Source organism: Mauremys reevesii, linkage group 8, assembly GCF_016161935.1.
Source record: "Mauremys reevesii isolate NIE-2019 linkage group 8, ASM1616193v1, whole genome shotgun sequence".
Classification (NCBI taxonomy): Eukaryota; Metazoa; Chordata; order Testudines; family Geoemydidae; genus Mauremys; species Mauremys reevesii.
The window spans coordinates 97,793,764-97,808,406 of NC_052630.1; the positions used below are offsets into that span (position 1 = coordinate 97,793,764).

The following is a 14,643-nucleotide window of genomic DNA, read 5'->3' on the forward strand; positions in this document are numbered from 1 at the left end:
AAGATGCCGTGTGTGTTATTGCCAGCAACCATTTTGTTTATAGATGACCAGCAAGGAAACACACTGTAAACATATTATTAATCTCCAGTGCAAGACAATGGGCCAAATTCTTTTCTCATAAATCCATAGTGATTTAGTTGATTTAGTGGAATTACTCTTGTTTTACATGGGTTTAACTGAGAACCAGTTATGACCCAAAGGTGCTTCAGTTGGTCCTGGTGGTTGATGTTTGCTTTATCCTTGTGCTTGGGAATTTGAAGGTAGGAAGAGGTAGCATGCACTGCACCACTGAAGTCTTAATCTGACTTTCTTTTTATTTTCTAATCACAACAAAAATGGAGTTTACAAACTCCCTGGGATTACAACAGATCTAGCTATAATCTGATAACTTTAATTTGACTAATCTAAAGCTTTTAAGACTGCAGAGTTCCTTTCCTGAGTTGAGCGTAGGAAATCAAAAGCAGCATTTTTCTAAAGGGGAGAAATGGAAAATTCAGACAAATATTTTTGGGTACTTCTTAACTTATTTCATATTAGCACATACTTCAGTATGAATCTCAGTATAATGGACTAAAGGTATGACATTCGTATAGTCTGGTTTTCCTGGCAAAACATCTCTGATTTAAATTCCCCAGTGGCAAAATTAGCCCCCACCATGAAAAAGGACCAGTGCAAAGAATTCTTATAGCTAGAGGGAATCCCAGGCACTTCGGTAGGACTCTGCATGAGCATAATATTCCCTTTGTGGATCCATGTGCAGCATCATGGCTTTATTCTTTAATACCTTAATTTAGTAACTGAAAGCAACACAGATTTATGATAGGTATGAATTTGTATGTTAATATCACGGAGCTATTAGTTTAATGGATATTCTCATATGGTTCTTAGTGATTTGCCAAATCGGTGTAATTTGTAAAATTGCCATTTTAACAAACAAGTCATGTCTGCAGCAATGTGAGTGGGCACATCTCATCCAGGTTCCAATTCTAAGAATAAAAAAAAATCCAAACACTTTCTTGCATATATTTCTATTAAAATTATATCTACCACAGAACATCTAAAATTTGATTCAACAGATTACATTCTAAAAGAACATAAAAAGAGTAAAGATAGGTCTTTATTTCTTCCCCTGTAGGTATCTCTACAATTTGAACACAAAACTACACAATGTAAACCTTATGCATCCTAATGCCTTTTTCTCTTTACACTAGAATCACACTTATTTTGATGTGCCTTTCAGTTATTTAACCGGGAAATCTGTGCTGTTTCAGTATTCAGGAGTCTTTTAACAATTGCCCATTACAGAACAGAACTGAGGACACTGCAAGTTCTCAATAGTAACTTTTTATATGTTAGTGAAGAAGATATAAAAAAAAAATAAGACTTTTCAGGTCTTATGTATATACGGTACTCTTCTGTTTCTTAGAGTGCTACGCAATTACTGCTGAATAAAGCACATATGTTAATTGTATTGCCACAAAAATAAAGCCATTTTAAATGAACACATGAGAATCTCTGAAAACGTACTCTAGATCAATAACACACTTTTGCACCAACAATTATTTATCAGCAGTAACTTTGTAGTCTGGTCACATTGTTATAATTAACTAATATTGCTCTAATGCAGCTCCAGAGACTGGAAAAACAGCTTGTTTGTGTTTGTGAGGAGCTGTGTTGCAAAAGAAGACAACAAATGCAAATATCAATTTGTGAGGTTATTTGAAATGGTTTCCCTGGCTCCTTAGCTACATTAGTGCTTTGACTAGAATTAGGAATTACCATTTCTTCCGCAGGCCTCATCTGTATGGGCTTCTCCATATCAATCACCATAGCAACAACCACTAATAGTGGTGAGACTGCAATTCTGTTGCATTATTCCCTCTATGGAAGGCCTGTCTTTATTCAGAGGAATTCACTTCAAGGTCATCATTATTTACCTCCCTCTCTTTTGCTGCCCTCCCTAGAGGGCAGCTTTCTGAGGGGGAATTGCTCCAAGGAGCATGAATCTTGCTTTGAACAGAGGCACCTGACACATGGCCTCAAGGTCTTTGAAAATGTATATTGTCGCTGTTTCCAAGGTAACTGCACCTCTGACCCCTTTGTGGCTTCCTTAAGGGCACCCAGCTTATGTTTCGGGCCTTCAACCATCACCTTTCTTGAGGCAGAGTCCCACAACACTCTCTTTCTAGAGTGGGGATTTAGGCTGCAGTTCATCCTGCACTATGACTACCTAAGCAGATCTGACTTGAGTTCAGCATTTACATCCCTCTTCTCTGTGGGGCAACAACAGGGTTAACAAGTGACCAGGCAGCATTCATAAAGCAAAGCAATATTTATTCAGAAGAAAAGCATGACAGAGAAAACATCCTGAAAAACAATAAACAGCTTATGTTCATGCTTACCAGGTAATGCCTATCTGCCACCTAGGACGCTGGTAGGTTTCAGAATATGTCACAAGGCCTGTCCTTTTCACAGTCTCATGTCTGTTCTTAGATTGTGTGTGTGACCTCCCCTCCCTCCCCCCCATTTTAGCCCATTCATACAGTTTTTAGTTCTTTGTTCTCAGAGTCTCTTTCACCAGGTCACATGCATTTTGCTTTCATGGCACTCAGGAATAGTCCATATTCCTCCCTGACTTTTTTTTTTACAGACTTCAACATTTGTTGCATTGCAAAAAAAGTTTCAAAAAGTGAAATTCACCTCATTTTCCACACCCCAATATCTCTGAAACTCTTTGTCAATTCACCACAAATTTTACCAAACAGTTCTTGTCTGGCTGTAAGCTACACGTGTAATTTCAAACAAAATGGATTTATTTTTTTTTGAGAAACAGGAGGCAAAATCAATTGGGATTATTATCGAGATGCTAGTAACAGCCTTCATCAGGGAATCACTACTGCAGCTGTATGATGGAGTGTCTTTTTTATTAATGATGGATATTGTTGATTTCACATTTTGTTTTGCATCAAATTAATATTTGAAAATCCACAGTAATTATGCTATAGATTCCTGCCTTATGGAAAAGTTATTATACATAAGACTCGCTTTACCCACATTGAAACACTGCAGCTTTTAAGCAGTGCCTAGTGACCTTACACTAGTAGAGGAAATAAAAGAGAATGCCATATACAAATGAAACCAAATGTGGAATATACGGAGACAGAATTCATATAAATGACTAGGAATTTTTACCAGGACATCAATGTAAGTATTCTCTGCTCTTACAAAAAGTGCCATAGAATTGACAATACAAAGGCTTCAGTTTTACATCTTATCAGAAAGATGGCACCTCCAACATCCTAGTGCCTACTAGCGTCCTATTGGCTGAATAGTGACTGAGACAAAAGGGTGCCAATACTGAGTCACTAAGTGTAGGACTTCATTGCTTTTAAAACCTGTAGCAGTGAGTCTCAAAGGACAGGTCTACAGACTCAGGCTTGTGCTATGGCACTAAAAACAGCTAGTAGACGTTGCAATTTGGGCTGGAGCTTGGGTACTGAAGCCCAGGGAAGGGGTTGGGTTTCGGAGCCCAAGGTCCAGTCAGAGCTGCAACACTCCTGCCAATCAAAGATTTTCAAGATTTCTACTGGGATCACTTCATATTTAAAAAAGATTTGGCATGTGAGATGACAACACATATTTCTTTCCACTGAAAAAAATGGAAACTAATACTGTTTTTTCTCCCTTTTGTACAAAAAATCTCCTAATAGGGCAGGTAGCAAAATTAGAGAACGTAAACAAATTGCTCAAGTCAAAGGAGAAATAAATACCATGGTGCGTATTTAATTACTGTTTAATGTTATTTCTATTGAAATATTTGGGAAGCACTTAGCATATGCGCAACGTGCCTCAGGCGGCACGTGACCAGGATTCATCACCAAATTTGGTCTGCTGGTTGGATCATTAGCTGGGCCGGGTACTAATGGGGAGTCCGACATGAACACTGATCTATGACCCCTGGGAAGCTCTGAGATGCTATAGTAATGGGGGTTGCCTACGTATCCAGACAGACTTGGGAAGGATGATGTGCATCTAAATTGCCTTTCACTTATTCCTCCCACCTTATCTCTCCATGTGCTGCGTATAGTAATTCATAATGCAACTCTTTTCTTGCTCTAGGGGTACTTTATACTAGTGTAAAGCCATGCAAAAGGTCATAATGTGGTTGGCATAGAGTGCAAGGAGCTGCTCTCCCCCTATTTCAGCCCTGTGCAAGAGCAAGCCACAGTGTGGCTGGAGAGTGCAGGCTTTGCTTCTTCCTAGTACAGTCCATAAAATCTAGCTCTTTGAAAGTGGCTAGGGAGGGGCAAGGTAGGTTGAAGGTGAGGCAATAGCGCCCTCTCTCCTTTTCTTAAAAGCCAGTGGAGCCAGATGGGTCTGGAAGGGGGAGTACTCTCGCTATGGGGGTGCCACTGTAGTGCCAGTGTTCACTGCCTAGGCAGAGTTCTGGCTGAGGCCTGTGGAAAATGAGTCAGTGGTACCAGTCCAGTCCATAGTAACCTGAGGACCACATCACATGAACCACCACTGTAACTGTCACCACTGTTGCCACTGGAGCTTTGTCTGCACAAGCACAGTTTGTGCCCGTTGTCAGCACTGATGCAGCTACATGCTTCTGGGCCAGGGTTAAAGATGTGCCAGTGCAGCCCTCCCTGTTCAAGGCTGAGGCACAAGGGTGGAGTGGTAGATGCCCGCTGCCCATGCTGTACCTGTTCAGTGAACAGAGGACTTCAGTCGCTAGTGCTGGTCCTATTCAGCATCTAGCATCAGCACTGAATTCACATTTTAAAAACAAAATAAAATAATCATAAGCTTGCGAATTAGCTAGGAGATCATAAGCTTCATTGCCGAAGTCCTCAGGAGAGGCATGAAAGCAAAATTGCTTTTATTCTTTTCTGGCTGAGATTTTCGATACATTTTATATTTTAGTGGGGTTTCTGTGCACAGGGGAGGAGGAGCGTCTATATTAATTTGCATTGTCTGTAGGTGACTGACCTCCACTTTCTACGGATACATGTGGCCATCTCTAATTTGCACACTTGGCAAATTTCAAAAGGGAGACAGGCAACACATACAAACATAAGAAGGGGCAGAAGTGGGGGTAATGTAAACAGGGGAGAAAGATGTGCTCATTACAGCTCAGGGAAGGAAATTAATTCACAGTTGGAGTGTGTAAATTGCTGTAACCCTGCCAAAATATTAGGGATCAACAGCTTATGCAAACTTTGCTTATTTATTTTTTTCTGAGGTAGCTTTTCTAACATTTATTTTGATGTATTTTCTCAGCTCAGCCTTGATCTGTTACGTTATCTGCGTGTAGTCACTGCAGCTCTCATGTTTATCATCTCTCTTCAATCAGATCAGTAAGACTATAGCTGTGTTACCTCAAATTAATACTCCACAGTGCCATAACATTACCCATTTGAAATGGCTGCTAGATTACAGAGATGAAGACGGTTCGATAAGATTAATAGGTCATTTTGTTTTCAGTTATACAAGCGCCAATTAATCAGAATAGCTAAATAAGCACAATTAGATCTTTGGAGAAAGGCAGGTGCCATGTAAATGTTTGTGAGAGGAAGACAGACATATAAGTAGAGATTGTGCCTATTTTTTTCTTTTAATGAACTCCAACTCTGCCATGCAATTACTTTTAGATGCAGTTCCTAATGTTTAGACATCTCTCCACCTGAGTGTGCTAACAAATCAGGTAGTTAGATGACCAAATGTTGTAATTTTCAGATGCACTTAATTGCAGCTATAAAATTGCACCCAGAAAATTGAAGGTGGAATTGAGATTACTTTAAAAATCTACTTCATTGCATCCATAGAAGAGCTTATGGTCTGTGCTCAAGAGTATCCTTCTCTGACTGTTTTTGGAATCTGAATGTTTTTCTTATTGGTAAGACATCTCTTCCCCATTCTACCACCAACCCCCTAACAAGCAAGAATTAATTTGGTGGTTCTAGTAATTTGTAATTTTAGTGCACTAGTGATTTCATACCATGGGTTTTAAAAATACAAGCATAGGATTTGCCATGCTGAATCAAAAAATGGATCCATCAAATTCTGCCTCCATTGGTGCCCAGTATGAGATGCTACCAAGGAAGGCAAACACCTCTACTCCCTCAAATGGGCTTGTCCTTTGGCACTTAGGTGGTGGGAGCCAAAATAATGCCCAGACAGGTAGAAAGAAGTTGGGTTTGCTGGGACTGATCCAGGGAGGAAAGAAGGACTTGGGTTTCTTAGGTTTTACTTTAGGGCATATCAAAATCGATTCAATAGGTAGAACACTAGCACTTCAGGGAGTTAGAAACTTCAGCTATGCTCTTTGCCCATACAGCCTGGAAGTTCATGATTCAGGTAGTGTATATACTAATAATTCCTTTGCAAGCAGTCAGTGCTTATCTTCCTAGATGAAAAAAACAGAATCTTCCTGTTTAACACTGTTAGAGTCTGTCTACACTTAGAGCTGGAGGTGTGATTCACAGGTCACGTATATACACTCACACTAGCTCTTGTCACACTAGTGTGCTTAAAAATAGTAGCATAGCTGTGGTAACGTGAGCCGCAGCATTGGATAGCTGTGCTGAGTATGTACTCACGTGGTTCAGGCAGCTGCACAACTTTTTTTTAGTGCACTAGCTATCCTAGCTCATAGGATAGATGTGGCCTTATTAGATAATTCTCCCAGTACTCAAAGCTGGTACGTAACCCCACGTAGTAGAGATTCTGTTGTCTTTCAGATGCACTTCCCATGTTGTGTCTCAGCTACCAGTGTTATTTCAGCAGTGTGGTTTATCACAGGAGCTGTGCAGAAGAGGCAATAAGTACTTTTGCTATTGAAGACAAAAGCCTCCTGAGCAGGGCCGGCTCCAGACCACAGCGCGCCAAGCGCGCACTTGGAGCAGCGTGCCACGGGAGGGCGGCAGGCGGCTCCGGTGGACCTCCCGCAGACGTGCCTGCGGAGGGTCCGTTGGTCCCGCGGCTTCGGTGGAGCATCCGCAGGCGTGCCTGCGGGAGGTCCACTGGAGCCGCGGGACCAGCGGACCCTCCGCAGGCACGTCTGCAGGAGGTCCACCGGAGCCGCAGGACCGGCGACCGCCAGAGCGCCCCCTGCGGCGTGCCGCCCTGCTTGGGGCGGCGCAATTCCTAGAGCTGCCCCTGCTCCTGAGTGCAATTAAAAGAAGCATTTTTCAAGACAGATTATTTAATCTAATATAATTTATAAAATACATAAATATTTTTAAATACATAAATACATAATTTTCCATTGGATCTTTGAAGCTGCTGAAACTGATTTTTTTCCTTAACAACCAAGTAAATTAGGTACCAATTAGAAGTATTTATAGGGAGCTCTTGCCAGTGGCTGTGTTTTTCTTTTTGCAGTAAGAGTGACCATTGTTGGGACATCTGAAAGTTTAATTTGAGCAGACTCCTCTGGCTCAGCAGTAAATCAGGCATGCAAAGGAAAAAAGTCTGTTCTCCTTCATAGCTCAAAAAGTCTCATTTGTATGTAAATACAGAATGGTGACTTCCAGGGAAAATAGTCAGTACGTTGTGAAGGGATTTATCGGCATGATTCAGCAGCTAATCCCTACACAACTCACTGAATATTTACCCTGTGTGTCCCACTTAATATGTCCAAAACAAGACACAGTGAAATTTGCTTATCTTTGGGGGTGAATTTGGTGAAAGTCAGGAACTGATAGCACTGGCTTGAGCTCATTATAGTGCCATCAGGAGTTATGCAAGCCTGTGTCCCACAATTCTGCCATGCATCTCCATCCTAGACTGTAATATCTCTGCCGTTCCATTGCTTGTCTCCAGCACAGCTCAGTCAGTGCTCTTCAGTCTTAGCTTGTAATACCTTTGTTGTTCAGGTGCTGGGACCACACACAGAATTGCCAGTGGTCCTTGTTCCTGATCTTCAGTTCCCATACACTTCTGTCCGAAGCTCCCCATGCAATTCTGCCAGTGCTTCTCAGTCTTGGCCTTCAGCCCTTCAAGTATTCCACTCCTGGCCTCCACGCACAGTTGTGTTAATGATTCTCAGTGATAGCCTACCACAACTGTGGTATTTCGGCCCTGGCTGGACTCCACACACACGCAGCCAATGCATGTCACTACTGACTTGGAACACCCCAGCTGTTCCTGGTCTGGACCCCACACAGCCTAGCTAATGCCCTTCACTCCTAGCCTGCTCCAGTGTTGGGTTTCTCCTGAGCAGAGAGTGCTCAAGGGTGTGTGGTGGGTTTGTGACATGGACGCAATGTCCACTTGGGGATTAGGTTGAAGATCTCCCAACTCATCTGTTTGTTTTTACTCCAAAGTCTGTTCTTCCAGTGAGTTCCAGTGCAGTAACAAGACCTGCATAGCCAGGATCTTCGTGTGTGATGGTGACGACAACTGTGGCGATGGCAGTGACGAGAGGAAGTGCTCACCACTCACCTGCAAGCCTAATGAGTTCCAGTGCAACAACAGCGTGTGCATCCCAGAACCCTGGGTCTGTGACAACCAGCCCGACTGTGAAGACCACTCAGATGAATCAATGGAGAAGTGTGGCTACAAAGTCAAGCCTCAGGTGCTGAACACCTGTGCGACCAACGAATTCAGGTGTGGCAATGGGGAGTGCATCCATTTGAACTGGAAGTGCGATGGCGACGAGGACTGCAAAGACAAGTCAGATGAGCAGGATTGTTGTAAGTATCTGCTGGGGCTCAGCAGTGTGGGGACAAGGGATGTCTGCAGAGTAAAGACTTCCTTGGAGGAGAGGGAATTTTTGGATGCCACTAAAGGCCGCATTTCAGCCAAGACCTCTAGTGACATGTTTGCTGCAACAAATTTGTGCCTTCAAACTGGGTATTTGTGTCTGCAGACTGTGGAGCTGAGTGCCCAATTACCAAAATAACCTGCACAAACGAGTCTGAGCACAGAACTCTGTGGCTGCAAATAATGGTGCATTCAGTGAGAAGTCAGAGGCTGATTTGAGGCTCAGAGAATTAATCAGCAGCTCCTGTAATGACTTAAATGTGAGCCTCTCTGACAGGGATGGGGAGTAGAGAGCCAGCTTTCCAGGAGCTCCAGGAGGCAATGTTCCTCACTGAGTCACAATCCCTTTCAGAGGCAGGGCGACTCCACCCTGCCCCCTGTTCAGTGCTAGCACCTTCGTGACACAATCTGGCCCATAGCTTCTTCAAGAGAGATGAAAGTGTTTAGGTTTGGGGGGAAATTAATTGTTCTAAAAAAATAACACAGGACTGGAAAGCAAATAGAAAGCGTGGGGTGGGGTGGGGAGGAGAAGATTCATAGATTCCAAGGCCAGAAAGGACATTGTGAGCATCTAGTCTGGCCTCCTGCATAATACAGGCCATAGAACTTCCCCAAAATAATTCTGGGGAACTATCTAGTTTGAACTAGAACATACTTTTAAAAAAATCCAGTCTTGAGTTAAAAATTGCCAGTGATGGAGAATCCTCCACAACCCATGGTAAATTGTTCCAAAGATTAATTACCCTGTTAAAAATGTACACCTTATTTCCAGTCTGAATTTCTCTAGCTTCAACTTCCAGCAATTGGATCGTGTTATACCTTTGCCTGCTAGGCTGAAGAGCCTGTTATCAAATATTTATGTCTCATGTAGGCACTTATAGACTGCACTCAATTTACCCCTTACCCGGCTCTTTGGTAGTGGAGTGGGTTGTGAGGGGCCTAGCTGAGGAGGAATTGGTAGCAACTGACTGAAGATATCTGTTTCAGTTGCAAATCAGAGATAGGGAATGGGAACAGGTTTGAAAACCCCTAGATCGCCTTGGGGCCACAGCTCACAGGTTGGAAACATCTATGTTAAAGCAAAAAAAAAAAAGTTTTCTGCCTATGAATCCAGAACATATTGAACCAGACAGTCAAAAAAGGGATCTCTGAAGAAGCCAATTCATAATGCACTTTGCTCTAAAACCTAAGCCCTTTCAGTATAAGAGTTTGGCTTGTTAAAAGCTCAGAGATAATAAATAATGGATTTCTCTTCAGTTAGCTTTGTGTATTTAACACGTTGTTGCTGTGTATTGAATGTTTTATCCATTTTCAGACACTAAACTGCTCAAACTGGTCACTTACCCAGAGAGACCAAGAGGGAAATGGAGAAAATGTTTCGTTGAAATATTCATAATGACAAGATTGAGATGAAATAAAATATTTACACAGCTACATACATACATACAGCACTGCTGAAAGGGGGGCGGCTCTGGGGAGGACGGCCACAACCAACTGCAGGGACTGAACATTTTAACCAAGGAACCCAGGAAAAACCTCCTGCTCTTAGAATCAGAGCCATAGAGTTTTTATTGTCCACATAGACATTGCACCCAGCATGGCAGAAAAATCCAGCCTCTGAGGCTAGTAGGGCAGTCCCAGTTTGGGAAGGGCCTTTACAAGAAGGCAGTTAGGCTTTCTGTGAAGCAGAGATACAGGCAGGGAGCAAATGCTGTAGCTCCTTTAACAGGAGAAGGAGAAAGTAGCCTCTGAGCTGCTCTTAAGAGTAGGGAGATGAGAAAAAGAGCCCTTCCCAAACAGGAGAAAGAGCTGCCCTACAGCCTCAGAGGCAGCAGCAGAATAGGAGTCCCAGGTGGGCTCAGGATTTACTTCTGGGGCAATTCTGCACCACTGCACAATGCAGAATTTTGCAGAAATTAACATTGTGCACGCAGAATTTCTTTTCCGCCACAGAAATGGGCTGCAGTGCTGCCGGCTACTAGTAGGGGCCGCTGGACCCAACAGAGCCCGGCTCGCACATAGAAGACAGCGCTGAGGGAAGGGAGAGGGAGCTGGAGGGTTCCGAGCAGCTGCAGTTTCCAGCATGCCCTGAGCGAAGGAGAGGGCGGTGCACAGGAAACTCCATGCAAGCCTGGGACCCAACATCCGGCTTTTTCTCCCTCTGGATCCCTGGGCTCTGGGGAGGTGGGTGTCTGGGCTGGGGGAGGGGAGGGGAAGGGATGGGGGTGTGGGTATCTGGGCCGGGGAGTGCCGCGGTTGAGCTGTGGGAGGGAGTGTGGGTATCTGGGCTGGGGGGAGGAGGGAGTATCTGGCCTGGGGGAGGCGAGGGGGGAATGCAGCTGGGCTCAGGGGTGGGGGGGTGTTTGGCCCCCGGCTGGTCTCGTGGAGGGGAGGGGAACAGAGAACAGGAACTGGGTTGTCATAGGGGTTTCTTTAACTCTCTACTCCTGGGGGAATTTTTGTGTGTGTTTGTATTGTTACAGACATACTTGCTGCCGGGGCGGGGGAAGAGGGGTTGTTGTATTAACACTTGAAAGAAGTGAGTTTCCAGAATAAAATCTCTGTTTTTGAGAAGCCCTGTTGGCAGCTTCAATTTGAATTCACTTTCACAAAGGCCAATTTGCCCTGTCACAGTACAAAGAAAGCACGACCCAGCGTAGGTCGGGAATGTTTGTCACACCAGTCAAACTAATCTAGTGTGTGTGGCAGCTGGGTCACTGTAGTTTGGATTTTTAAAGCAAGTGCTTTTCTTTTTACTACCAGGTAATTATTCCCCTAGTTGTATTTTCACAGCACTGATACCCCTGGGCAGGTTATAGTATCTCAGGTGTAAATTCCCTGCTAGTAGCCAAGGGGGGTTATCTTGGGGCCCTTTGCTGTGTTAGTGCACGTTTGATTCTGATACCATCTGTGCACAATTATTTGTAGCACCTAAGAGCTCTAGTCATGGACTAGGACCCCATTGTGCGAGGCGCTGTACAAATCCAGAACAAAACAATAGTCCCCACCCCAAAGAACTTACAATGTCAGTAAGTGAACTCAGACCTTGAGGTACGTCCCCTGGAATGGCATTGGCATTTGAGGGTGGACTATTTACACACAAGCTTCAATCCAGTAAAGGAAAAATGAGCTCCCCTCTCTCCTTCTCCACATCCAAGGGGCCTCGGTGGGTGCAGTAGGGGACATGTCATGGAAGCATATGCCAGTTGAAATATGAAAATGCCATTTTGAGCCCCAGTTGTTTTTAGAAGAGAGTCTAAGTCAAGTCACATTCATCTCGCCTTTGCTGCATGGCTGGCAGGGCTGGGACTACACTTGGCCCACCGTGGAGGCGAGAGAGAACTTTAGTACTCAGGGACATCCCCTGGGCCTGATCCAACATGGGCACAGATGGCTTCCAAAGAGTATCCATTGAGCCCCAGCCATCACAATAGCAAGCCTTGAAGGAATGTGGTGTAAAGCAGGTAGCAGTCACAGCATCTCACAATTCTATAGAAAACTTTTCAAAATATCTCCCTACAACATCCTAGTGCAACTTTCTCTGGGGGAATGATGACTGCCAGCTAGTGCACAGCTGCATAGTAGTGAAGGAAAGAAGAAATTTGGCCAAGGAGATGGGCAAACTCCCACTCCTTTGGAAAGTGCCTTGGGACCTTTAACATTCATGTTCAGAAGGCAGGAATTTTAGTGTACAGGGTCTCCTGCAGTAAATCCATATACAGCAAATTGCACAATGTTCAGTTTACCTACCAGAAAGGGATGAATGGCAGAGCTGCCTCCGCTGGGTTTGGTCCTGTGGCTCCAGGAAACACAGGTATTTCAACACTGATGCTTTGGCTGTTACACCATCCTTTCTCTGGAGAGCTCCTTGACACATGCAGGTCCTGATTCTCCTCTCACTGGTAGTGATGTAAATAAGGAGTAACTCCATTGAAGTAAATGAAGTTCTGCTCAGGTAAAACCAGTGTGAATAACAGTATAATTAGTCCACTAGAGCTGTATGTAGTGGGAGAGGAGACCCTTAATGCACCAGAGAAGAGAGGATATGTGGCTCCGTGTGTTGGTATCTGTGGGTTTAACTGATCATTCCGAGATTAAACCAGTGTGGCTTCTAACCATAAAAAAGCTGCACCCAGGCGGTGACGGTAGATGGTGCATGCTCTGAAGCACACAGCTCAGATATAAATGTGCCATCTATTATACAGCTTTAAAAGTGACATTGGAGAACCAGTTTGTCGATGCCCTTATAAAACAAAAGGATCTGAGTTTGCTAAACAAACAATTGTGGAAACAAAGAATCAGATATTCAGCTGTTGTAAATCACTTTAGTGGAGATACTGATTTACACCCATGGGGGATCTGGCCCAGACAGCTGAGGTTTTCTTCTCTCTCTCTGAACTTTCTAAGTCTTTTTTTTATTAAAGACACAGAAGAAGTTACAAATATATGACATGGCATCCATCATTTGGTGCTTTGATATCTCTACAATAGGTATATTAAAAATACCCTAGATTTGATCTGATTAGATTAAGTTCACAACTGAAGATGTCGATTTTACATCTTTTCCTGCACATGGAGCTAATGGGTTTTTTGTATTATACGTAATAGAGGGATATTAACCACTTAAAAAAATCTGCCTTGAGGCCTGCATCAATCACTTGTTGTCATAACCATTTTGGATGAATGAAAGAGTAGGCTACCCACTGAGGGCAACAACTAGTGAAAATGTTTTGGCAGAGAGAGAGGTAAATAGGATAGAATGGGCTGGCTCAAGGAATTTGTCTGTGGCAGTTGCTTTTTTCCTGAATTCATATAAATACACTCAAAATGTATTTTTCTAATATAATTTATAGTTTGGCTTTATCAGCCTCACAATCCAGACCTGTTATCTTAAAAGTTCTCCTTTGAAATATAGGTTGTACATACAGAAGGGGAATATTGGACCGTGCTTAGAACAAATAACTAGGAATCAGGGCTCTTGAGAGCTAATCCTGACTGTACAACAGTCTTCTCGTGTCACTTCCAACTCCATGCCGCAGTCCCTCCATCCATAAAATAGGACTTATCTTGAGGCTTAGTTAATGTTTGAAAAGTGCTTTGAGAAACGCACGTGAAAATTGCCATAAAACTGCAAAGTGACTTTATTTTCAAACGGTAATAAATGCCTCAGATGGAAGTTGTTTGCTGCAAATCCCCATGTGCGTCATTAAAGACACTGGGGTAATTGGCAAGGCGAATGCCAGCTTTGAGCCTGGAATGTGCATGTTGAATTTGAGCAGCTTGCCTTTTTGTCCAGAATTTGCAAATGTAAAGCATAGTTGTGTTATGTGTAGCAGTTAATTTAACAGGTTCTTGCTTTGTTTCTGTTTTGTGGAACTGAAGAGGAGCTATAAAAGTGCTGAGATTCCGTTGATTTAAGTCTCCAAAATAGCACTGCAATTTTCTGAACAGCTGGTGCATATAAACAAAGCTCTGCAAAAACACAGCCATCCTCTCTAACACAGGATATCCTGTTGCTGTGGGAATGCCCCTGATTGGTGGCCTGTGGTATTCACTCAGCCAATTATATTGAAATGGAATTATGTCCCAGTTTCGTTATAAAAAGGCACGTGGCCAATCTCCCATCGCCTCCCACACCCCTTGCCTGCCTACCAAGTTCCAGGATAGCTTTTGCCATAACATTACAGGTATGATGCTGTTGTACTTATAAGAACATTGTAAAGATACATTTTTTTAAATTGTTCCCCTTGTCACACTTAGGTGATTAAAAGCGAATGAATTTTTTAAAATTAATTATTCTTTTCACCTCCGATGGGGCTTTAGGGAACTACCTGGTCCTTGGTGACCAAGGAGTTAAATTTAGCTCAGCTG

At 43.3% G+C, this 14,643-nt stretch overlaps 1 protein-coding gene across 10 annotated transcripts in view; it reads left to right on the forward strand.

Moving 5' to 3' along the window:
- LRP8 (LDL receptor related protein 8) overlaps positions 1–14,643 on the forward strand; it is a 451,875-nt gene that overhangs the window by 397,083 nt on the left and 40,149 nt on the right. For all 10 annotated transcript variants that reach the window (XM_039486534.1, XM_039486533.1, XM_039486538.1 and 7 more), the window contains one exon: positions 8,334–8,702. In XM_039486534.1, the coding sequence (XP_039342468.1) occupies positions 8,334–8,702 (369 nt within the window). The remainder of the gene's footprint in view (positions 1–8,333; positions 8,703–14,643) is intronic.